This window comes from Sturnus vulgaris, chromosome 7, assembly GCF_052056855.1.
Source record: "Sturnus vulgaris isolate bStuVul1 chromosome 7, bStuVul1.hap1, whole genome shotgun sequence".
NCBI classification, from domain to species: domain Eukaryota; kingdom Metazoa; phylum Chordata; class Aves; order Passeriformes; family Sturnidae; genus Sturnus; species Sturnus vulgaris.
This window is the reverse complement of record NC_142249.1, coordinates 32,696,789-32,722,907: the sequence shown is the minus strand read 5'-3', so window position 1 is coordinate 32,722,907 and position 26,119 is coordinate 32,696,789. Positions and strand designations below refer to the sequence as shown.

The following is a 26,119-nucleotide window of genomic DNA, read 5'->3' as shown; positions in this document are numbered from 1 at the left end:
GCTGCTTTGGAGTGGAATTGTTTGTCTTTCAGTAAGATCGTTAGAAATCTGACCTTGTAGGTTAAGAATAACTTACAAAATTATCAATAATTTGTGTGCTACTTAGATGTTTTAAAACTTCAGAAAGTTCTTAAGAATTCAAGAACTGTAAAGCCTGACTTTTGCTAGAAAAAATAATGTAGCACTCTCTTCTGCAAAGTATGTTATGAATAACTACTTGTAGCTGGTGAAGAGGTAAAGAAGATAGAGTCAGACTCCTTCTGTGATGCTGAGAGAGGGCAAAAGACAGTGCCCACAAATTCAAATGTGGGAAATTCCATGTACAAGTAAGAAAACCTCTTTATTGTGAGGTTTGTCAAACATGGGAGTGGGTTGCTCAATGTGGTGGTAGAGTCTCAGTCCTTGGAGTTACTCAAAACCCATGTTCTGTTGTGGCTCAGAACATCCTGCTTTGAGCTAGGGAATTGGATCAGAGACATGCAGAGGTCCCTTCCAAACTCATCTGTCAGCAGTGTTCCATGTAGGTTTATGCCAGTGCTTTGTCACTTAAATGAAGAATAAAGTTATACATATCACTGTTTTCTGTTAAGTGCCTTGTGTGAATTCTCTCTCTGTGTTTATTCTGGCGTATGCTAACTGCTGGAAGTGTTACTACCCAATGCTTGTTTTATGATATTGCAAGGTATTTCTGTTGCTTTGAATGTCTTGTATGAAAAATTATTTTTCTCGTCAAGTTTTTGTATTACTTTCCAATCCTACAATATTCAGTGATTTCTCCTTTTATGGTAACAAAAAATCCTTTATTACCTTGCTAGGTCATGTTGGTTTTAAGTCTTCAACAAATTTTTCAGACACATCAATTTTGTACCTGCTTGCTCTAGCTACTTTTTAGTCCTTAAATATAAAAATGCGTCACTTTTAACAAAAAAAGAAAATTGGAAATATTTGGAAATTTGCTCTTTTTCTAAAACTATCCTTTAAAATATCTTAATATTTTTAAAGTTTTGCTTTTAACTATATCAACTGTTGTATGCAAGACAATTTTTTTCCTCTGAAGTGAGGACTTTCCCACTGAATAGTAAATTTCTTCTTATAATATTCTGTATCCTTCAGGTATTCATGAAATTTTACTGACTTTGAACCTAACACTGTTCCAAGAGAAATAGGGCTATCTCTGTAATGATGTGGACAAAGCCACGTGTGTCTCTTTACTTGATTCTGACCTACCTGTTTGTTTTTGATGTGTGAGTGCATTGACTTTTCCTTTGTTCCTAGCAAATCTGAGTGCTATCAGGCAGAAAATATAAATATTTTAAGATCAGGTATGTAGACATGAAATTAATTAACATTGCTTTAGGTTATGGGCAAATCATGCAGTAATCACTACTATTCTTGGAGCCTTTGGTGTAATTGCTCTGATGGCTTTTGAGGGAGTAGGTGATAGCTCACTAATGTTCAAATGTGTTGCTTTATCTTTCAGAGCTGTTGAGTCCCAGAGTGAAGGACAATGTGCCCCAGTGGAGTCCCTGTGGCGACGCTACAGTGAATTTGAGTTGTTGAGGAATTATTTGTCAGTTACCTACCCTCATATCGTTGTTCCACCTTTGCCAGAAAAAAGGGTAAGGAAACTGGAACTGTTGCTTGCTTTGTTTTGTTTGTTTTTTAATTTACTGTTGACACTCTTCTGTTTAACTAGGCTGACTTTGTTTGGCATAAGCTATCAGCAGATAATATGGATCCAGATTTTGTGGAAAGAAGAAGAATTGGTCTGGAAAACTTCTTGTTACGTGTGGCTTCACATCCTGTTCTTTGCCAAGACAAGATCTTTTATGCATTTTTAATGCAGGTATAATAAAATTATTTCTAAATACATTATTTAGTGATTATTTAATTAAGATAACGTCCTTTTGATCTTTTCTATTGATCCATAACTTGTTTTGTGTCAGGAGGAAAGATAGACAGTGTGGATAAACTTGAGGTGGAAAAGGCTTGTCTAGCTAAAAGCTTCTTGAAAGCAGCCTGCAGTTGTACAGTCGACCTTCTAATCTACCTTATGACTTTTTTCCAGTCAAGTTTTAAGGCTTCTAAGAGAGAATTTCCACCTCTTTGGAACAGCCAGCTGGGAACTTAATGCATTTTGGTTGGGAGCTCTTCCATTGGGCTAAAGCTGAACTAGTTACTATGCTATACTGCTGACTGCAGGGACAGCTCTGGCTTCCAATTTGCTTTTTTGATATCCATGGTTTATTTAGCCTTGTGGTTTGGATCGTGATCCATTCATGTGTCATGGTCCAAAACTGCTACAATACATTCTCACAAAAGTTATGGTCCAATTGTCGGCTTAAGCATTGCATTCTGCCACTTTCAGCTTCAGGAGATGTAGGATAGTTCTTTTTTCTGTGCTTTGATGAGAGGTTTCCAAATACTGACTGAACAGCTGTGTTTGCCACGGTACAGTATATGGGTGAACCAATGTATGGGAGCTGAAGACAGTGGAAAACCAGCCAGTACACCTGAGCCAGGTGATGGCATGTGCCCTGCAAACTGTTGTCACCTGTATGCTCTCTGCCTTGAGCTGCAAAGGTCCTTGGAGATGCTGGTAATCTCAGAGGCAAAATATGTTATCTACTTTTCTTCAGACAAAGCAGTGCGGCTCCTGCTCCTAGCTGGTAGATTGAGGTAATTGAGAAGATGAGAGTTTCTGGGGGGAGATTAGTATGTAAACACAACACAATGATGGGCTATTCTTAACCCAGATTCTGGAAAAGCCATGGGGATGGTAACTGAGGCAGAAGCCAGACATACTGGTGAAGCTCCTTTGATATAGGCTCTCACAGGGACTTGCAAAAGCTGCAGCATTCTTAAATCACTCCAACTGAACATTCTTCTCCTATATTTTTAGGAAGGTGGATGGAAAGAAATGGTGAATGAGACTGGATTTCAGTTGAAGGTAATTACTGTAATTGTTTGTCTCATGATTGCTGTGACAGACATATTCCAGCAAACATCTTTTAGGCTATTTATGAAAGGATGTTTGCTGTAAGAATGAGTTAAAGGCATTGAATACTTGTTATTACAAAATACAGTGATGTTCTTGCATGTGATAGGTAGGATTGCAGTTCACTAGCAGGCTTATTACATGCCTATGTAATTCTGCTGGTAACGTAGAAGTATGATCCTTATAAACTTTAAAAGTAATGAACTTGAGGCCACAGCAGTGGATTTTTGTGTTTTCCGTTTAGTTTAGCATTTTTAAAGGTGAGTGTCAGATTCAGTCTGGTAAGAGGTGCAAGATGTCAGAAAAAGGAAGCAAAGAAGTCTGAATTGTAGGACTTCTTTGCAAGGAGCAGTTGGTGAAAGGGACTAAGACAGACGGATTTGGTGCCCCTTAACTGTTTAACAGAATGTGTCTCAAAGTAATACTATCCCCATTGACATCAGCGAGTTCATGGCTGGGTAAATTGGTGGAAGACTTGTAGGAATAAATGATCTGAGGTCGTGTGTCTGTACAGGTCAAGAATCTGAGAAGCTGATAGATTGCTAGGCTGTGTCTGAAAGAATTACTGTATGGGGACAAATACTGAGCTTTTTGTTTCATTGTAATGTGATCTGCTCTCATGAAATCACAACTGAAAGCTAGGTGGATTATGAAGAATTATTCTAAATAGTGAGAGCTAAAGAAAATCCCTGGTGCCCTTATCCTCAGTGTCCAAGGGGCTTTGATACTGACACTTACTGTTGATAACTTAAGTTGACAATAATTCTCTTCCATCACAGTTGGGTTTGTATATTGCCAGTATTCACAATGCAAACAATGTAAAGCTCTGAGGCTGCATACACTCATAGGAGTTCAGAAAGTTTGTACTGACAGGGTGTGTTCAGGAGAGCACACAGTGGTGTGTTTATGGAAGAAAACTCATAGCAGAATGCTGAGAATATTTGCCTCCCTGAAACTACATTGTAGATTAAATGAGAGATGAAAAGGTCTTGTTTTCCTTCTAGATTTGTGTATGTTTTTCCTTTACAGTTCCAGTTTCCTTAGCAAAGAAAAATAACTTTTTCAAAAGCCTGATAAAAAGAATCTTCCTTATTCTACATCTGAAGTATAAACTGTCAGTATTGAGCACTACACTGGAAGGAAAACCTCTATTCAGTGCATGTTTTAGACTGAAATTAGACCATTTGTTTATGTTTCTGCTGCCTCTGCTGAATTTAAGCAGGATGTATTTTTTGTCTGAGAGGATTTGAACTCTCTAAACTTTAAATTGGGTATTAATGCAGTGTAGCATGCTATAGCTGAATGTTGATGTTGGAAACTTTGTTTATTCTGCCAGCTGTATCATGCCTTTACTCCCTCCCAACCCCAGCACTTAATTTTTAAGGGATTTTTAATTTAAGGGATTTGTCACTTGGAATTTTTAACCCTTCCTGTAGGAAGGAGAAAATTCCCATCTCTCTTTAGTTTACATAAATGACTATAGGATCATAGTAGGCATTAACTCTCTGAAAACTCCTCAGCTGTACTTCATTTGATGGGTGGTTCATCTCTAAAATGCTTGTGCATGTTGCTCTTAAATCCATTTTAAGACTGGACACATGTTTCTCTAGAAGTCTAACTCTTGTGTAAATGCTCAAAAGTAGTGTGTGAGAGTTACTGTGCTGCAACTGGCAAAAAGGAAATAGCCCTACTGAGATGGTTGAGCATTGTCAGGATTGTGCCTTCTGCCTGACAGTGCTTGTATGAACCTACTGAGCTCTTCCTTCAGAGCACTACGTGTACCTGTGACAAAAATTTGCCCTGTAACTGTAGGGTAGGAAGTTGTCCTTTCCAAGTGTGAAGCTGTTGCATGTGCCTGCTGCCCCAACAGACTCAAACGGCTTTGGTGCCTGCTGTTTCAACATAAATACAGGGTTCTGGGAAATAGCTGCTCAGTAGGAATGACTCTAGTAATGTCAGTGTATCTAGGTGATGTTTGTACTGTGAGAGGATGTGTGAGGAGTACCTGCAGGTGTGTGTGAACAACCCAAAATGTAACTGGCTTGTGTATTGATTTGTTGGGGTATGGCAGTGGAGATCCAAGGCTATACAAGCCTCAGAAGTGCTCTGAATAAGCATAATGGCTAAGACTTGAAGCTCCTGCAATGTTTTGTGTTCCTTGTGCTATCTGGGGCATGCTTCTCCATGCTGCCTTGTCTTCCCTTTGCAAGATATTCTTAGAGAAATGTCACACGCAGTGGTGACAATGAACCTGCTTTCTCCCAGTGTCAGTCAGTCTTCGCCTGGAGGGTTTTGTTCCCTTACCTTTTGGTTTGTGGATTATACTTTGTTTTGGTGGTTTGGTCATTGGAAGAACAGCCACATTTAACCTGACTCTGCCACCAATCCACCACTAAACCATGTCCCTGAGTGCCACATCAACATATCTTTTAAACACATCGTGGGATGGTGACTCCATCACTTCTGTGGGCAGCCTGATCCTGTTTGACAATCCTTTTGGTAAAGAAAGGTTTCCTAGCATTCAATCTGAACTTCCCCTGGAGCAACATGAGGCTGGTTCGTCTTGTCCTACTGCTTGTTATGTGGGAGAAGAGACCAACATCCACCTCACTACAACCTCCTTTCAGGTTATTGTGGAGAGCAATAAGGTTTCCCCTGAACTTGCTTTTCTCTAGGCTATGTATGGTGTATCTTCTGCTCAGCCCAAATGTAGTGGGAGGTGAAACAGTCTCAGACTGTGCCTGTTTTATCTGTAGAGGCTATTACAAGGACTCTAAAGGACAGACTCTGTTCTTATTTTGGGAAGACACTGTGTTCCCTTCACTGACAAATTCAAAATAACTCTTCAGGCTCTGAGTTTTCTGTAATGGGGCACAAAATATTTTGTCATATACCAGCACTAACAAGTACTGCTGAAGTAAATTACTGCTTGCAGCTGTGGCCCAGCCTGTTAGCTAAAGGAGTACACTGTAGGAAATCTATACACCTTGCAAGGTGTGCTGATTTATTTTCCATTTACTGAAAAGAAAGATGTTTTGATCAAAAGGAAACTCCAGCCATTTACCCACAATTGGCATTTTTCTTTAGTACAGATGAGCCCTGAGTGAGCTGTGTGTAAAATGCATTTGTAGGAATGAAGAGTTGTAGTGATGTGGAGCTCGTGGATGAGGCTGGGATCTCTCAACCTGTGTTGGTGTCTTACGAGGAGTAAATTCTCATTGCACACTTTAATATTCAATAAACTGGAAAAAAAACCCCTCCATCTCCTTAGAAACATTCAATACTACTGTTGCAGTAGTTGGTAAACCAATGTCTCAAAAACCAAAGCAGTCAATTACCTTTGTAATTAGGTATTGAATTTTATTCTGTACAGATTTATATATGCTCTACTATAGAGAAGAACGTTGCATTAAAAAGGGCTGTATTCTGATATACAAATTACATATTTTCTGTAAAGCAAGTCATAAAAAGTAAGAGAACAACATATATAAGATTTTGATTTCACTGGGGAAGTGTTCCTGGTAATAAAGAGCATATAGAGGTCACACTACCACTGGTTTTACTTGGTTTGAGAAATATAAAATAGCTTGTCCATATGGTTTTAAGTTACCTAATTACTTCATCTAAAAAGAATGTGAGGTTGTGTATCTTAACTCCATGATTTGTGCAGCATTTTAAGAAGGGACTACTTTTGTGGGACTTGGATTATACCAGCTTTATTTTAGTGGTTACTGTTTACATCATATTCACAAAAATAGCATAGTTTTTTTACTTTTTAATAAAAATATCTGACATTCAGGGCAGCTGGTGTCAACTTGTTGAATGTTTGAAGATTTAAATATACCATGAAGGCAGGACGTTGCAGTAATGGTGCTGCCAGGAGGCTGAGGTTTTTTGTCACTGAAATTCAATTGCATTAAATTAACAAAGCTTTTTTTCCCCTTTTCCAGGCAGATTCCAGATTAAAAGCTCTTAATGCAACATTCAGAGTGAAAAACCCAGACAAGTAAGATTCCACATCCTTCTTCCCTCCCTTTCCCTTTTTCAGTTACAACTATAACTTCAGGTGACAGAATATTCTATCTCTTTAGTATAAATTCAGAAAAGAAAAATTATCTTTCTGCACTTCAAATCTTAACAGAAGCCCAGTAAAGAGCTAGTGTGAAAAGATTTGATAAATCCTGCCTCCAGAAGCAGGAAACATTCAGAAAAATTCCATCACTTTATGTAAAACGAGTATTTCATTTTAGCTAGACTAAAACGAAGGGACAAGAAACCCCCTCAAAACCAGACTCCGAAAAAAACCCTCTTAATATTTGTTTTCAAGAAATCTTTCCAAGCATGAACAGAATACAGATTGATAGTTGGTCTTTCCAGAAGTCTGCTAGTGTACAGCTCTGGATGCACACACCCTGGTGTTGCAGTTCATAGTTCTCTCCAAGCTGCCAATTTTCACAGATGCTTTTGGAAGTCCAGAGGTCAGTTCAGCTCTGTTGAAGTTTACAGAGCTCTGATACAGAGCTCTGCTGGGTGGAAAAACTGCTCAGAATTGTCAGTGTGTATAGTGGGAGGTTTATCACAGCCTTGGTGATGTGGGAAAGGTAAAATGGGAGTTTCTTCTTCTGCAGTGGTTTAGAAGGATCAGCTTGCAGCGATGGAGCTGAGAGATGCTGTTTGCCATGCACAGGCCATGGATACTGGTGCAAAGTGCCCTTCTGGGTGCACTTGATGTCCAGCAGTGGCACCAGGAGATGCTCCCTGGAGAGAGCCCCTGTTCCTGACTGCTTCCTGTTGTCTGTTCCATAGAATCTGTGGGCATTGTGTTAAGGATGTTAGAGGGTACATACATACCTTTCTGAACCTCTTCATACGCTTAACTTGTGAATTGGTCCAGTCCCTCCTTTTTTGTTGTGCTTGTTTTTAGGGCCTTCTATGGCAGCCAGGAAGCTTTTAGCCAGGGTTTAATATAAAGGATTACATTCAAGAATGAGATTGGAAGACAGCAATTCTCTGTATCTGCAGGTGAAAATGGTCCCTTGTTTGAATGCTTCATCCTCAGTCATCTTCCTCTGTGGCCAGTAGGAGTTATCTTTTCCTGCTCTCACAGCAGGTAAACTTCCAGAAGTCTGACTGTAGGCACAGGTGGGCAAGACTGTTTAAGGAGCATCCTTGTTATCTTTTGAGGTAACAATGTTTCAGAAATCAAAGCTGTTGTGAGAAGCAGCTTGTTAAAAAGCAGAAAAAGGGTTAATACAAGGAAAACATGAGGAAAGGGCTTGTAACAAAAACAGTCCTCGAGTGTGTGTTCCTTGGTAGAGCCTTCAAAGCATTTGAGAGATGGCACATGTTTTCTGTTGTATTCTGCCAGCTACATAACTTCCAAATTGCACTTGGGGATACAAATAGTTTAACAAATAACTGATGAGCAGAAGTTGTTGTTTGTTTGCCTTCTGCCGTAGCATGTGTGGCTCTAACAGGAGGCACAGTGCCTTGCTCTGCCCAGCACACCTGTGCTTGAGCTGCCTGGAATGTGATGCCTGGCCCCTCTGCTTTACCTTTGGTGCTTTTGTGTGGCTGGCTGGTGAAGTGGTTCAGCAAGCTCACCTTGCTGAAACAAAAGGTGTGACTGCTGTGTGAAGTGTAGGCTTTCATCAGGTGAGGAATAGCTGCAGCTCCCAGTTGGGATTGCCGTGGAGCTGCACTCGTCAGCTTGGCAACATGAGGAGTCTCATGCAGCTGAAACGAGGCTGCTCTTCGAGGTCAAATATAGACTGGAAACCAAACCTTCTGTGGGGACCAGTTTATAATTTCAATGGTGGAATTAAATGGTGATAAAAATATGGTATTCTGGTACTCAGAGGTAAATTTGTATCTACTGCAAACCTCTCTGATTTGGCCTCATTCACCCATTCTTTCTTTCTCTTTCTGGGTTTAATCAAAACCATAGCTCTTGGGTTTTGATGGAAGGTTTCTTTAGAAAATACTAAAGCCTTTCCTAAGGCGGACTTTTTTTTAAGTAGCTCTCTGGTTTTTTGTCTGCTTATTTGGACAAGTGCCTTGTTTTTTAGTGAAAAGTTCTGTTCTTGTAGTATCTCTCATCACAAAACAGGACAATGGCACTGCCTGCCCTGATGCAGGGAGGATTACTGCTGAGTAAAATGCACAAAGTAAACAACTTACACTGAAATGCTGTCTACTGTAAAGGATTTTTTTTTGCCAGTATCATAAAAGGTATTTTTGAGAGACCTGCTGGTGTTCCTACACCCGTGTGACCCAATCAGTTCTTCATTTGTGTCTCAAGTTCTATTTAATAGCTCAGTTAAGTATCTAGATTGTTGCTAATGTTGCAGAACCAGTAAAACCAAGTGAAAAGTGCTAGTTAGAAAAAGCCTCAGTTACTGCGTGCCAAAACTATGCCTAGTTTCACGCTTCTACTGTTAGGATACACTGGAAAGTAAACATCCCTTTGTCTGCCTCACTGAGCTCTGTTTAAAATTACTTTATAATTATGTAACTTTTTTTTTACATGAACAATGAGTAAGACTTAAGCAAATACTTGAGAAATACACTTTTGATCTGCAACACCATCTCTTAAAAACAGTTTTTCCAGAAAATAATATTTGTAAAATTTTCAACCTTCACAGAAGACTGGGAGAAAAATAGCAGCACTTTGATTTATGCTTTTATGAGATAAAATAGAAGACAGCTTGATTCTGAAGTAGTAATTTTTAAAAATTATTTTTTTTAATTGAGGAGGAATTGGTGTGAGAGAAGATGTATTGCTGCTGGAGGCCAGGATACTGAAAATCCTCCTAGGTTCTTGACTCTTGCCTTCAGGGAGTACAGCATTCCTAAAACGTTTCTTGTGGCAAAACAGGATAAATAAAACTTTCCATTATAAATTTCTGGAGTGGAAAGGGGAGTCTTCCTGAGCTGCAGGCATGCTTTTTAATCTTTTGTTTTTAGTTCAATTATTTCAAATATCTTCACTGTACGTGTCTGCAGCTGTCTGACATGCAGCCCTGGTGCATATTTTATAAAGTGTAAACTGAAAAGATTGCTCTCTAAATCCTGCTGTGCAGATCAGTGACTACATTTCTTTTTCCCCACACATTTTCTCTGCTAACTTTTAAATCTTTTTATGTACTTTAACTCTGTGTGTGTCATAATACTATAAAAATGCTACTTGGAAATCAAAAATATTATAAGTCATAATAAAGCTTTTACTTCCTGAATGTAAGGATGGGAATATTTTAGGGGAAGATTTCCTGACAGGGGAAAAAGAGGTGTTAAATGAAAAACCCTGGAATTTCATACTTGGTCATCCAAAACAAGTGACCCAACTCATTTCAGTAAGACCTCTTGGGTACAAGCTATTCTGAAATACAAAGCCTGACTGTGTGCCTGCAGTGGGAGGAGGGATGAAGTTTTTTTTTATTCTTGAACATCAACCTGGAACGCTAATTTCAGTCTCTCATTCTTTAATTCTAGTTGCATTCTTCTGTGTTTATTTTCAGATCATTGTTTAGTAATTTAGGTAAAGCTGTTTCTGGCTTCCCATCTGGATGAAATAAATGTATTCTTGTGTACCAAAGTAGGTCATGAGCTAGACTTGTGTGTAGCAGGGAGAGTTTATGTGTACACAAGAGGCTGTTGCTGTGGTTTAATTGGTTACCTGTCACTAGCAAAGCTGTGGCAAACGATTCACCTTTGTTATTTAACAAGAGCTAAAGGTATCAATTTAAATTGCCTGTAAAGCCTAACTGGGCTGGCTGATAAAATGCCTCTTCTCCAGAAGTGACAAGCCAGCAGTGTGCACATGTCACTTGCAATGGCTTCCCTGTCTGGTACCTTGTTGAGATGTAGCGATTTGATGGCCTTCAGCCATACATGACTCCTGTGCAGGCACAAGTCTCAATAGGATTTCACAGGTTACAGTTACTGCACAGATTAGCCTTGGGGGAAATGTAATTGTGAATGCTTCCTTGAACCCCTGAAAAGCTGTGCCCAAAACTGGATAGAGGCAGCTTGAAAGTAAAGTGTCTTTGTCAGGTCAGAAATGTAAACATGCTTTTATTGAGAAATATACTTCAGCAGATTTTGGCTTTATATTTGTTTGAAGCTTTCCTGTTCACTAACCCTTGCTTTTATAAATCCCATCAAAAAACCCCAACAACAAAACAGTGATGTAATAACTTCAGCTAACTACTCTTATTTCATAAAATTTTATCTCTTAATTCGATCTGAGCCTTCAACATTTGCTTTTCAAAAACAACAGTCATGCAAGTGTTGGGATGTTTGCTCACTTTAGGGAAATTAAACTCAGCAGTCACTTCTTTAGGAGTCTTCAGCTAATTCCACTCCAACACAATCCAGGCTCCGTGTTGCTGGCTGCAGGGTTGTGGCTCTATTGTGCATGCTGTGAAAGCTTGCTTTCATGATGGTTAATGATGTACTATCTGCTTCCTGCTCCCAGGAGATTTACTGAGCTAAAACACTACAGCGATGAACTGCAGTCTGTCATATCACACCTTCTGCGAGTCAGAGCTGTAAGTATTTCCCATGTGTGTCGTGACAAATAGTATGATTTATTTATAAGGCACTATTTCTTGTTTAGTCAAGAGAAGGGTATATGTGTTCTAGAATAAGGGCAGTTTTGCCTGAGGGAGTCTGTCTCCGGAGTGTGGAGCAGGAGACAGCAAGAGGTGAGGGCACTGACTTTGTACAGATTTGGGAGGGGGAAGGAATTCCAGATATGATGGTTGGGTTTGACAGTGCACAATGATAATCTGCCCTGTCCTGTGACAGTCACGTATTGCAGGGAGGTGCTTTAAAGAGGATCGAGGCGTCTGCTTCTCTCTACTCAGCAGACAAGTTGCTTTTGCTGAATGTTTGATTTGGGAAGGACCTCAAAACACAGTTTTCTGGTCAGATATAATTGTTTTCCTGAGCTTGTAATATGAATCCTTTATGCTTCCCAGTATGTGTTTTCTTTTTTGGTCTTGTTCATTGATCTGCAATGAATAATAGTATTTCTAATGATGACAACAATTATGTCATGCATTAAGATACTCCATGGGTTGAGAGTGGAAGGTTGTTATTTTTTAAAAACACAAAAAGGAAATAGGAGATTACAGTTCCAATAATGAGAGTGTGATACTTCTTTTTAGTATGTTCAGCAGGGATTTAATTTTCAATGGACTTGTGCAGCAGAGAGCACAGTAATGGATTGCTCTGTTAAACTCAGATTCTTGAGAGAATTAATCACTCTCAAGAGTGGTGTTCTACAGGCAGTACTGTTTTCTCAGGGTTGTGTGTGTGAGATCTGTTGGGCAATTTGTTTATGTTTCCTTTTTTACTGCTGCTGTGACAGACATAATAATAACAATGGCAGCTGGTGCAGAACTTCACTCTCATTCATTGCTACATCACTATTCCAAGGGCATTATCTGGATTACAACTCACACTTCAGAGTGTACACATGTCTTCTCTTCTGAGGCTTTGCCAGCATTGTAGTGCTGGCTGCAGCAGGTATAGGCACTCCAAACAGCTGAAATGACCTCTAGCTCAAGCAATGAGTTCTGCAGTGGATAGCTCGTTTCCTTTCCCTCAGTTCACTCGGGTGGAAAAATCAAGTCACTTGTTAGAATTCTACTGAAGGTTTCCCTACAGTATTGATACCAAGATGGACTTCTCACTTTAAACAAGTGTGTGCATAAGCTTGGCATTATTTGGATAAAGAATACCTTATATTTGGTTATCAAAAACTTAAGGGATCTTGATTATGGTCTCCACAGACATATCCTATCAATGAGCACTTCCAAAGATAGATTTGAAATGCTACTTTTCAACATAGCCTTGATTGTGACTTCAGTCTTCCAGGACTTAATGCTGTTGATTTTTTTTTTCTTCAGTAGTGGCTTATGTTAGATTTAGGTCTAATCTTGTTTACCTGTGTAAGAACATTAGGGCTTTAGCTTGGAGTATGTGTATGGGTTTTCACAAAGCAATTGCACTTCATGTTGATGACCTAAACTTGTCTCTAAAATGTTTTAGAGGGTAGCAGACCGGCTTTATGGTGTCTATAAAGTCCATGGCAACTATGGAAGAGTATTCAGGTAAGAGTTCATCCAGGTTTTACATACATACATAGTTATGAGGAGAGAAAAGGGTATTTCTTGGTTGTGTTGTTATGCTTTTGAAAAGCATGTTTGAAACATTTCATGGTCTGTCTTGAAAAACTCTGTATTGCAGTGCTAATGATATTTCTGTGCTGCATGCAGAGATCTCAGGATCTGATGAGCTCAGTCTCTCGTGGAAGACTACAGCTTTTTGCTTTCTGTACCAGACCTTTGGGCCTTCTGCTGCTGCGTTGGCATTTTGTTTGTTCAGAAAATAATTCACTATTCTTCATGCAGTTGTCTCTGTAAAAGCTTCTAGGTTCTTGTAATGGATAAAAATCAACAATTGTATCTATCCAATTTTAGTGGCTTTTAGAAGTGAATTTGCCAATCGTTTTTTTGATTTATATGAGGGAATTGCATGCTCAAGTTTTCCATCTCACTGGAGAATTCAAGAATCTAAACTTCTGGTTAAGGGAAACCTCCTGCTTCTACACACTGTTCAAGTGCTAAATTTAATTCTCTGGGTTAATGGATTGCAGATGTCTTTCTCATTGGGAGTTTTAAAATGAAATTAGGTGTAGTTCTGTAATAACACAAAGACAAACAAATATCAACATCAGCAGAGTAGAATGTTTATGAAAAAGTGAAGGACAGAATAGATGCATTACACATAAATTGTGTGAAATATAATGAGAACCTCTTTTTCCCTTGTAAAAAGAGTTGTGTATGTAATTCTTGCAACTAAGAACTCATAAGATTTCTCAAAGCTGAGAACACAATTAAAATGGCAGAGTACATACTAGGATGTCCAGAACAAGTCTTTTGCTATCCTTTTTGTAGCTCTGTTGCTTTTTTATCTAAATAATATCTCTCATGTAAATAGGTAGTTGAGACAATTGCAAGTTGGAAATTTTTTTAAATGAATAGAACTAAACAGGAGTCTAGTATGAAAATATAAAGTTACATACATCGAATAGTTTCAGGAGAAATAAAATGCTTGCAAAAGTCAAATCCCACCCTTTGGTTTTTGGAATGAGATGCTTCTCTATCTTCTATCCTGTAAGTCTGGAAAGACTAGTATATTCTTGGTGAGTCCAAAATGTATTTCAGAAAGTTCGTCATTGTTCCTTGTCCCATTTATATTAAGTGCTTGGTGGTTTGGTTTTGTTTGTTTGATTTTGTTTTAAATTGAGTTTCAGCTATTTAAACACTAAACAAGATTATGCTCAAAATCCATCCCAAACTAATAATATTTGTGATGATGAATTTAGGGACAGTTGTTTTACAGAGTGCCATAAATGACCTCGTCACATTGTCAGTGCTGTTCCTTAAAGAAAAAAACCCACTTTGACCAAATCTAACTTTGAGGCAGTTTCCATTCAGGTGTCACCTGGAAAGAAACTATATACAGGATGCAGCTTATTAACTTCCCTTACCCTTCATGTGTGATGTTGTTTCTCGTTTGTTTTTCCTACAGTGAGTGGAGTGCAATAGAGAAGGAGATGGGGGATGGGTTGCAGAGTGCTGGCCACCACATGGATGTGTAAGTACTGACTGAATATCTGATAGTTTGATGTAAGCCAGATGTGGAACTCTCCCTCTTTCCTCTCTTTTCCCTCAATCCCAAAGTACATATGAGTACCAAGAAAGTTGGGGGTGCGTTGTTTTTAGGTATACAGTGTTTCTGTGCCTTGGATGCAGGCACAGTTTTAGCATCCATATACTGTATTAAGTAGCTCAAAAAGCCTCAGGAGAACCAGAGGGGTTTCTTTTTTTATTATTATTTTGAAATTGTAGAAGTGTTTGGAATCCTTCCAGTTTTTCTTTTAAGCTACTATGCCAGAAACTGGTGGAACACAATTTTAATGTACTACAGAGCTGATGAGATCCATTTGGTTTTGATAGCAGCATTTTGTACCATGCGGTAGATGGCACACAGATTTGGACTTAATTACAGGGAGTTAAGAAATTTAATTAATCAGCACCAAAACTCCAGTGGATTCTTGAAACAAACACTGACTGGATATAATAAAGAATGCTCTCTCTTGCATCTTTAGAGTCATTTGGCAGAGTATGTGAAGCACAGCCTTCAAAATAAGAGTCTAGCACTTGGGAGTGCTCACAGAAGTGGTATTTTAAGCTCATGGCTTCTGCTTTTCAGGTAGCCACATAGAGCAAGTGAAACAGCATTTCTTACCACTCTGATTCCTCTTCTGTAATCCCACACAACAGATAAGTAACAACTCCACCAAGAGATGGAAGTTGTTTGACACTTCATGCAATATTTTTACCAATAAATAGTAATTCCTGTGGAAATAAAGTTCTCAGGTTTAGTTTATAGGGCAGATTTACATATGTATTACTGCCTGATTGTTATTGCTGGTGGCAAGTTAGCAGGTTAATTGTTACTGGCCTTGCCAAGTGGAAGGGTTTGAAAAGCCATGCCCTGAGGTTCTTTAGAGTAATTCTGCTTTTATCAAATCTTTAAGAATTGGACCACTTCTGAATAATTTGTTTACCGTTCTGTGTTTTGTCTAATGGGGTGGTTTCCATACAAGAAAAGCTGTAATATTTTCAAGGCAGAAGGCTCTGGTGAGAATAAACCAATGGAGAATGCATTCTGCTTTCAGAAGAAAAATAATTGAAGTAGGGGTGGAATACAGTGTTAAGCACCTACTGTGGTAGGCAGGAATTGAAGAGATTGTGAAAACTTGGTATGATACAGTGAAGTTAAGAATCACACCTACATTTTCAGTGGTTCAGATACACCACACCAAAATGTCAAACACCTGGAAATGCATAACCAATTAAAAGAAGCTTGTCTCACTTCTGAGGCAGGAGGCTGAACCCTCTCAAACACCCATAATATTTAATATTTCTGTCTGTAATACAGTACTAAAGATCCAGAGTAATGGCAGTGGGTAACAGCTATTCTGGGTAATTCTATTCACTGCATGGAGTCTGAGGTAGCTTTCTTTGTCTGTCATCTCCTCTGCTCTGGCACTCTTGTACAACAGTAATCCCTTAGTGATTACAATCAAGCAAGAAGCAGCAGTTGTGAGGTTCAGGAACTCATTCAGTGACCCATGTGGTCTCCTAGCAGTGAGGTTCATATCCATGATCTCTTTAAAGTATAACTTACCAGTTCAGTTACCATTCCCATAACATCAGGCAGGAATTTATTGCTACAAAAAGCTACTTCTAGAAGGTTGCCTAATATAGATGTTAAACTTCAAAACTGATTTAATTATTCTCTCTACCCCATATGCTGTAGTCTTTACTAGATGTTTATTTAAGCTTTTGAGTTGTTATTGGTTAGTATGATCTATAACTGCTAAAAGTTTGGAGAAGACACCCCAAAGCTTCTCTGGGTGTGTGTGCTTGATTACAAGATGAGGCTTGCTAAAGTGACAGTATGCTGAGTAAGTTGGAGTGAATGGCTATAACTAGCATTTAAAAGATAAAAGGAAAAAATGCCAGACTTTTGACTTCTGTCCTTTATTCCATTAATGAGTGACCCTTTATCTCTGTATCAACTAGACTGTCATTATATATTGAACCAGTCTAAACGAAAACAAGTGTTAAGTTGACAGCTTACAAAAAGAGTGAGACCATCTAGAACTTACTGCAATGTTTCTCCTTAACACTTTCTCTAGTTTGCCTAAGTTTAGGCAGTCAGAAATGCATCTTGTCTTATTACATTTTTTTTTGCCCTCAAATCAAACTCATTATAAAAACCTTCTAGGTAAGGTAGGATTTTGTTTGGTGAGATTTTTTTGGTTGTTAGTTTTTGAGGTTCTTTTCTGAGAGTTGATCTGCCACAGATGAGCTCTAACAGTGCTCTAAACTTAGATCATACTTGAAAATGAAATGTGGTCCATCTGCTGCCCTGAGAAATCTAACCACTATACTAAAATTATTGCACTGCAGAACTTAAAATAGGGTAAGCCATTTATGACCTGTGTGGCTGCAGGATTTTTTCAGAACAAGTGCATTTTTCAACAGTTTTGACTTATTCCTTACTTTGATTCATAATATGAATTCTTGTTCGCCCTGTTTTTTAATCCCTTCTGCTTAAACTGGTCTACTGTTGCTGACCACTTCATATGTTACATTTATTCATCACCAAGAGCCTTGGTAGGGCTTTTCCTGGATGTGCCATGTCTTTGATTTCACAGAGCATCAAAACAACTCATCATACTTGCAAACTTCGCAAATTCATATTACTGGTTCCCTTTCAGCTTGAGACTCTGCCACTTCTTCCAGAGAGCCAATTACTGGAGAGGCACAGGGGGAAAAGGAAAAATGCAAAGATTTTGCAAAATCTTGAAAGCCAAGAGGTGCTATAATTAGCATTTGGGTCACGTTGTGCTGGTTGCTAGAGAAGAATGGACACATGCTCACTTCAGAGAGCCTGCAGATGTGCGAGAGATTGCCACATAGCTGAGAATCCAGACGAGTTAGCAGAATAGATGAAGGTATTTGTGTGGGATCTCATTCATCCTGGTTATCTCCAGTGGCACATGCCCTGAGTGCCAGACTACAGAGGAATCTCATTTCTGTGGCTGTGCCAAGTGAGATGTGCAGTTACCTCTTAGCTGTAGGCCTGTCCCTGCAAATCTGTCCAAGACAGTCACCTTAGTTAGCAAGAACACACTAAATACTGTCAAATAAGCAGTATCAACTAGAAAAATTAAGTGCTTTTTGCCATTTGTAGGAGACCTCAGCCTAAATAACAAAACTCTTACTGAATGCAAGAGCTTCAGATTTGGTCCAAGCCTTTGTAGTTCAGGTTTCTCCCTGAAAGGAGGGTTAAACTTCCTGTTGCTATGAATTAAAATGCCTGACTTACACAGCAGACAAAGTTATAGACTTTGAAGGAGATGAAGTGACTTAATGTTGTGGTGTTCAGGGCATCCCTGTGAGTTATCTTGTACTCAGGCTGAATAACAAGCCATGAAAACAGTGAAGGTGTGGTGTTCACATTCCTGTCCCTTAATGCTTTAAGCCTTGAAGGATTTCTTTTGCACTGTATCTTTTTTTTTTTTTTTTGTCTTGGTGCTGCCTATTGACTGTCCACTGAAGAAAAGGAATAAAAAGGTTTTGTTTTTTTTTTCCCTGTGGGAAAAGCTGTCTCATCTTCAGCAGGAGACTTATGATAGGTTTTGTACTTGTCAGAAGATTAATTGTAGTAACAACCAAAAAAGCGGGCCCAAGGGAATGTTGACATTAGCTGATTCAGAGTTTAATTAAAAACAAAAGAAAAACCCTTTTTGGAAGTGCTCTTTGCTCTTTGTCATGGGTGTTTCTGTCAAACTGGTGTTCTCCCTTGTTACTGAATGTGTATCCTTAAAGGTTAAATTAATCAGTAAGTTTACCTTTAACTGTGGCTGCTTTTCACTAGATATGCAGCTTCTATTGATGACATACTGGAAGAAGAAGAGCACTATGCAGATCAGCTGAAGGAATATCTCTTCTATGCAGAAGCACTGCGGTATGTACAGAAGTCTGGAGCTCAAAGGAAGCTGTAGTCCTTTTCTCTAATGTGATGTTGATGCTTAATTTAGTCTGGTATTCTCTTGTGTTCTCTGAGAAGGGGAAATTCCTCTTTGTGGAGTCTCCATGTTATTTCTTAATCTGCTTACTTTAACTTGATTACCATGTGAGTGGCAATACAAATTAGAACTGGTTTGATCAGTAGTGAAAAGAGAGAAATGTTAAAATCTGTATACTATGGAAGAAAATGCTGTTTATTCCCCTAGTTCCACTGTTTCCTTGGCTTTTGGTGTAATAGTGCCCCAATATGCTGAAAGCTCCAGCTTTCAAATGAGATAGGCCAAACAGAGCTGCTACAGCCATTATAAATTCCAGGAACTTTAAAAGTGCCCAGTACAACTTTCATTTGCTGCACATTGTTGTGTATTTTGTTTTGTTTTATGTTAGTCTTTGTCAAACAGTCACCCCTAACAAAAATGTACACAAAAGCAAATTGCTTTATGCTGCAAGGCTGTGCTTAAAGCTGTTGTGCTTTGCAAGGGTTGGCTCTGAACCTCTTGGAGAGGTCCAGCAGAGAATTGGGTTGGCGAGTGCGAGGGCTGCTGTGTGGGAACCTGGAGCACTGGCAGCCTCTCCTGGGAGACAAATGTGCATCCAGCTGTGGAGTACGGATGTAGCATCATCAGCCCACACAGGACTGGGAGTTACTGCAGGTGGTCAGAGGAAACTCCTCTTTTCCAGATGAAAGGCACTGTATGAGTCTAGAATCAGTTTTTTGTTTCATTGTTTAAGACAGAAAATGTGATGAATTTTATGAGTGGTTGACAAAAGATACCTAGAGATGGTACCTGTCACAGCAGCAATCTATCAAAGCTGTGTTATTTCTATAATGTATTTTGAATTTAAATTACAGTGGTGTCCTTAAGAAGATGTTGGGTCTTGTATTGCTGAGTGTATCTTGAAATGAGTCTAAAAAAAGAAGCAGAATGCTGTTTTATTAAACACTTTGTTTATACTTTGATCCAAAGTTTACTACAGCATTTGCAGAGTTATGCAGCCTGTGATAGGGCTGTTGAATTTAGGCTAGATGAATAATTAGAGGTGCTTCCTGTCAAAAACAAACAAAACATGATGCTATTTGTAAAGTGTAAATGGAGGGAAACGTAGCAAAACAAAGTATTTCGTGACAGATCTATCATTACTTACTTTACAGGGCAGTTTGCAGGAAGCATGAACTAATGCAATATGATTTGGAAATGGCTGCACAGGACTTAACATCTAAGAAACAGCAGTGTGAGGAGCTGGCAACAGGAGTGAGTCTTTTTCCACTTTCTTCTCCAAGATGCCTCTTTCTGAATTTATTTTTTACTTGAGCCAAGTTACTTAGAATGATATTTAAATGGCACCAGCATGCTGGCTGCTGCTTTTGAGAAGTGGTATCATATGAGCTGGAGACATGTGAGGTTTAAAGTAACTTGGTTCTTGGTGACATAAGCTGTTTGTGCCAAACTTCTTTTATTGAATACTGAGCAAGTAAAGGGTTGCAGTAAGTATGACTGGAGAAGGATAACAGTCTATCTATAGACAACTCTATCCTAAAGATGAAGATGTTGGGACTTCTGAAAGACTTCCTTTACCTTTTGAGCAGTGAGTGTTACTGATATGTTGTGTTAGCACATTTTGTACGGGAGATAACATTACCTAAAATATTATCTGGAAATGATAACTGACAGTTTTAGAATTTTTAATGATGCTCTTGGATCTACTGATATTCTTTATGAAATGTCTTTATGGCTTTTGTTTCTCTTAGTTTCTTTCCTACTTCACTAGGAAGGCTGCTCTGAAAGTTCACCCTTGTCAGCCTTCAAGTGTTTGAACATCAAATTACCTCCTCCCCACTTTGCTTAGTCTAACCTGAGTCACTAGAGCTACTTATCAATTAATGTAATGAAAATTAAAGCAAAAATCAGTGAAATAGTAAGCACAAATGCCAATAAAAGTCACCTGATGTGCTGTGCTCAGGACATGCCAAACCTAGAGTATCCTGTTTTTTTGTAGACTGTGAGAACCTTTTCCCTGAAGGGAATGACCAGCAAGCTCTTTGGGCAAGAAACCCCTGAGCAGAGGGAAGCCAAGATAAAGGTTCTAGAAGAGCAGATACAGGAAGGAGAAGAGCAACTGAAGTCTAAAAATCTGGAAGGCAGGTAAATGGATTTGACTGTTTCAAAGAAAGCACAGGGCTTGTCTTAGCAAAAGTCCTTGACTGGATGGTCTTGAAGGTGTTTGCATTTTATAAGTGTTTTTAATATATTCTTGGTGTTTATGAGCTGTCTATAAAAGCTCCTGTCAGCTGCAAGTTGTGAAATAAAGTGCAGTACATGCAGTTAGCTTCTGGTCTGAGTGTATGGCTTATGTAAAACCTGATGACTTTCCCAGTTACTGAGCCCACTCTAATAGCTGACTTGCATGCTTTTATGTTCCACTAGTAATATATTTGGCAGGTGGGCTTGGAGGTCTGCAGCTGAATAGGCTGAGAGTCAAAGGCTGATTTGCTTCAAATACAGTATTTAGTTTGGTTTATGTGTAAGGGTGCTGAGCCCATATTCTGCAACTTCTCATATGGGAGACACCTTTCTCCTGTTTGAAAGAGATTAGAAGGTCTGGGGAGTTGTCTTTGGGTATCTGCTTCTTGGTGCTCTAATGAAATTTTCTTCAGGTATGCAAAAATGAAAAGTAGGAACTAATGTTCTTAAAGCAATGGGATTTTGTCAAAGCATGTCTGTCATATAACACAAGGGGTAAACGTGGTACCTCCTGATATGTTAGCATTAGAGCTGGAGAGAAGACTAGGTCATGAATAGTTCAAAACAACAAGACACTCCGTAATTGCAATATCTTAATAATTTTGGCAGATGTATTGGAGATGTGCTTTTGTAGCTCTGGAAGCAATTTTCGAGTGAATGCTAGTCCAGCACAAATGAAAGTATGAATTACAGATATATGCCTCCATTTTAGTTAAGGAGACCTGACTATACATCATCAAATCAACAAAATTAATTTCTGAAGCGAATTGTCCAAGTTAAATTTTCATTCTAAATGTTTATTGTACTTTACTGTCTCACATCCTGACAAACAAGTAAGTTTTCACACTGAAGAGATAAAGATTCTGACTTGACAATTGAAAAAGAAACATGCAGTGTTGTGTGCTGAATGTTGGCATAAAGATAATTAGTTACCCCAACAGAATCTGAAAGAATAAAGTATATTCTGACTTATGCTGGTTCTATGGCAGTGATGCTTCCTGGGAACAAAACACCAAACCAAACAAACATCCTAATGTATCGTGTGAAACTCTAGGTCAAAAACCTTAAAAAGAAGGTAGAGAATTAAATAGTGGTGCCAGTTGTAAAATGAGGACACTGAGGGATGCATAATATTTTCAGGACTTGATTTACTGACTGAAAGATGGAGCACTCTTGTATACAGCTTCTCTGCTGAGTGTCCAGAGCTGAGGGTGGAACATGTAAAACACTTACTAATGGAAATAATTGCTTTAAATTCCAGAGACTTTGTGAAAAGTGCCTGGGCTGACATAGAACGGTTTAAAGAGCAGAAGAATCATGATTTGAAGGAGGCACTTATAAGCTATGCTGTTATGCAGATTAGCATGTGCAAAAAGGTAAGTGTGCCTTGGGAAAGGCTGGCCCAGTATATTTGTCCTGTCAGCAGGAGGGCAGATGCAGACTGTCAGTAACTGGGAACATGGCAGTCACAGAAGATTGGAACTCACTACCATAGAACCTCCCACATGCTCCATCCTACTTGAACTCAGTGACATGTTAATGTTGAGGTAGTTATAAATATAGATATAGAATAGACAGTGTGGTCCAATTTCAATGTGGTCTCTGCCTTCTTCTGTGAAGTTCTATGGAACTTCTTTGTAGAGTCTTCTGTTGAAGAAAGTTGTGGATGAGGTTTGCAAATACTCCCACCTATTGATTTTTAACTATTCTTTTAAAAGGGAATTCAGGTTTGGACAAATGCAAAGGAATGCTTCAGCAAGATGTGACTACCTGGAAATGAATTCCTCCTCCAAGTGCCAGAGAACGGAAGCACAGTGTATAACACCAATGTTACATTGCTACATGACTTACATACAAATCATGAAATAAATGTAATTGTTAATAAAGGATGAAAAGGACATATTGTTAAATGTTTAGCCCTGACTGCCACTTCTGTGGCATGTTTTATATGTGTAAGCAAATAATGCAGGGGTAAAAGAGTTACTGAAGACTATAGCTCTGTATTGGGACAAAGGTATTGGGAAAGTTATCCCAGAAAGTATGAACTAAACTGTTCAGAGACTTGTGAAGCACCATGCTCTGTAATGTGTAGATCACTTCCAGATGCCCTTCTTTCCAACCCTTGCTGTTATGAATTTTTAATGCTCAAGGGTGATTTGGTTTTATAATAGGGCACATAGTTGTGTTCTCGAGGTCTACACCGTAAGAGAACAAAAAATGAAATATTGTAATGCCTAGAGTTCATATTTAAATGCCTTTGCATGTCCATAGAGAAATATGTTTTTCCAGAGTTCAGGTTAAGCAGTCTCAAACTCCTGAGATGTTTGAAACTCTCTACAGTAGAGGTGTTGTACAGTGGTTTGATAACTATTCTGCATTTATTGGTTCCCACTTCAGTTTTGATACGGGCATTGATTTCTTACTAAACTTCTTCCTGTGAGTAAAGGAGACTGGTGATCCAGCTGAGCTGAAAAACCAAAGTCAAAGCTGGTAAGAAGCAGATGCAACTTCTCTTTGGTTGTTTGGAACCTGTTTACACTTGGTGTGATTCTGGCCTGTGGCACCTGTAACTGAAGTAGTTTGAGTCTTAAACAAATAGTTCTTAATGAAGGTGCTGAAATAATAAACCTGGTGCAGCTTCTGTCATAATTCAGAACAGTGATGTGCAGAACCCACAATGAACCAAGGTGTCTGTTTGGCCCTTGTAATGATGTTTCAGTGTGTGTGAGTGTATGTGTACATGTGTATGTATATACACACCTGTAAAACATGATTTGCGGTTACAGGATTTGCATTAAATGTTTCAAATTATGAAAATCTCTTACCACTGTCTAGTATTGGGCTTTGTCTACATCCTTACTGAAAGTTCCTGAAGTCTTGTGGAGTTTGTCAGACTTGTTTGCTAGTCCTGAAGGAAGCTTTGTAATAATCTGTTTAAAAGTGTATTTAATTATTTTGGATTATAATACTATTCAGATTTCTTTTTTTAAGAGATACTCTAGCAAGTCCTTGAATGTTCATTTGATAAAACTATCTAAATGTATTTACTGGTATGTTCCATGTTATTTTTGTCGTTTCAACCTTTCTTTCTTTTATAAAGCCATTGTAAAGAATGCACAGGTCTGGTGCACACTACAGCTTAAAACTCTGAAGTAAAGTGCTGGTACTCTGATAACCTGTGTTGGCTTTTTCAAAGCATTTGACAGTGACATGTCTGGCTGAGAGATGATGTTGGGCACAGAGGTCTCTTCCCTTAACATCTACAAGGAGAAACATTGTTCCATTCAGAGGTTGCAGTATCCGGTTCTGATACAGGCTGAAGGACTCTCACATTCCAAACCAAGAAGTTGCACACTTGATGTATTCAGTAAACCTTCTAAAAGAGTGGTGCCTTAATACAATACCATGAGGCGCTCAGAGTAGGTATTTTTCATGCACTTTGATTTTTGGTAGATCTTTCTGGTGCCTCCTTTCCACATGTCACCTGCTGTACAGCTCATTAAATGTATTAGTATGCCTTTTTTTTCCTTGCTAGTTGTACTAAAATTTAAGAAGGGAACAAAACAGTTCTTGTAAGTTTTGTGCCAAATAAGATAAATAAAATTGCTCTTTGATATTTTTGTTATGTTGGGGTTTTTTTTGTAAAAAAATCTCTTTCCTATTCTGAAAACTGAACTGTTGTGTGATTTCTTGAAAGTGGTTTTATGCATCTTAGCTCTCAAGTAGCCTCCAAACTGGTGTTTAAAATTTGGTGAATTGTGCATAGTTTCCCCTGTAGGTAGGAACATAGTGCTAAGGCCAAAATTAGATGCTTTCTGCAATTCAGCTGTCTGAATTTCATGTATGTCTCCATCTAGTTAAGAGAAGATGCTTTTGAAAACATTTTGCATTATTTGACAGGAATTATATGAAAGGGAAATTAAGGGTAATTTGCAATGACTTTGTTTCTTTTACTTCTGTCTTTCCAGGAAAGCATTGCATGTGGTCTGTGTAGTTTGGGATCATAGCAAACTGTGAAGGTCTCTCCTTATCTTTTAGCTTCTCAACTTTTTAAGGTGAAACCAGCCAGTTAATGGCTATTTCCATATGGGCAACAGAGCCCACGTGACAGATGTACATGTACAAAGTGTGCATTTTTCCAGTTACAGTGTGGATTTAACTCCTGTAACTCGTTCCACTTTGCCAGTTATTCAGCAAACATCAAAAATGGGTGCCTTGAGAATTATAGCAGGTGGGAAGAACATTTTAATTTAATCTCAATAAAATGCTTGTATGTGAAAATGTTTACCTGCCTGGATCATCTGATCTGCTGATCCTGCTGCTTCTGTCCCAGAAAGCCTTGCTGGGTGGATTATCACTGCTCGTGCTATCCCTGACCTTCCTCACTACTAGCTGGACCTTGTCTTGTCAGTGCATTTTAGTTGCTACTGTTGTCTGTTCCTGAAATGTAGCAGGAGTGACAGAGCCAACTGCAATGGAAAGATAGAGTTTTATGAACTCTTTTTTAAAATGTATTATTTCAGTATCTGGCACATCAGTCCAAGCAGCATTAACCTGGCAGCTGTGTGCAGGGACTACCTTGGCAGGCACAGAGCAAATCTTGGAGCTCGAGCCTCACTGAGGAGCTTGCCTTGTGCAGGTGAGCCAGAGGAAAGTGTTAGCTGTGGCCAAGCAGAGCACACAGCAGAGCCAGCAGAGCAAGGCTGCAGTCCCAGAGCACTGCAGCTCAGGATGTTTTCTTGTATCACTCTACCACTGAAATTCCTTTGTTCATCTTGGTTCAAAAACTGAGAAACACTTTCTAATGTTGCCTAAAGGGTGACACAGAAGAAAATTGTCTTAATTCCCTGTGCTTGTCACACAAGGCAGGGCAGGGCTCTAATCCTCATTTCCTTGTGCCTCTGTCTTGTGTTTGCCTGCAAAGCTCTGTGAGGAGGCACAATGTGTAATGAAAATCCCCACATAGGGCTGCTCTAGAAATAAGGCAAAGAGGGGGAGCGAGTGGAATGGGAGCTGGGAAACTTGGAGCACAGTCTTTGGTGTGAAATCCAAGTAAAGTGTACTTGTATGTCACCAGTAAAAGCAGTCACCTTTTTAAACAAGCAGTTCCTTTGCTGCTGCCATGAGTCCATGTCTGCTCCTGCCTGGTGGGCTCCCACCTGCTCCCCCAGCAGAGCTGTGTTTCCTAGGACAGGGGC

The 26,119-nt window shown here is 39.0% G+C and overlaps 1 protein-coding gene across 2 annotated transcripts in view; it reads left to right on the top strand.

Moving 5' to 3' along the window:
- The window catches only part of SNX4 (sorting nexin 4), a 32,360-nt gene extending 7,823 nt beyond the window's left edge, over positions 1-24,537 (top strand). Inside the window, exons 3-14 of one of the 2 annotated variants that reach the window (XM_014871800.2) lie at positions 1,481-1,619; positions 1,697-1,846; positions 2,903-2,950; positions 6,949-7,004; positions 11,475-11,547; positions 13,055-13,116; positions 14,600-14,665; positions 18,527-18,616; positions 19,832-19,931; positions 20,677-20,822; positions 22,183-22,297; positions 22,640-24,537. In XM_014871800.2, the coding sequence (XP_014727286.2) occupies positions 1,481-1,619; positions 1,697-1,846; positions 2,903-2,950; positions 6,949-7,004; positions 11,475-11,547; positions 13,055-13,116; positions 14,600-14,665; positions 18,527-18,616; positions 19,832-19,931; positions 20,677-20,822; positions 22,183-22,297; positions 22,640-22,687 (1,093 nt within the window). In that variant the 3' untranslated portion in view covers positions 22,688-24,537. The remainder of the gene's footprint in view (positions 1-1,480; positions 1,620-1,696; positions 1,847-2,902; positions 2,951-6,948; positions 7,005-11,474; positions 11,548-13,054; positions 13,117-14,599; positions 14,666-18,526; positions 18,617-19,831; positions 19,932-20,676; positions 20,823-22,182; positions 22,298-22,639) is intronic. The other variant, XM_088168326.1, reaches the window with a different exon arrangement.
- The last annotated feature ends 1,582 nt before the right edge of the window (positions 24,538-26,119 follow it).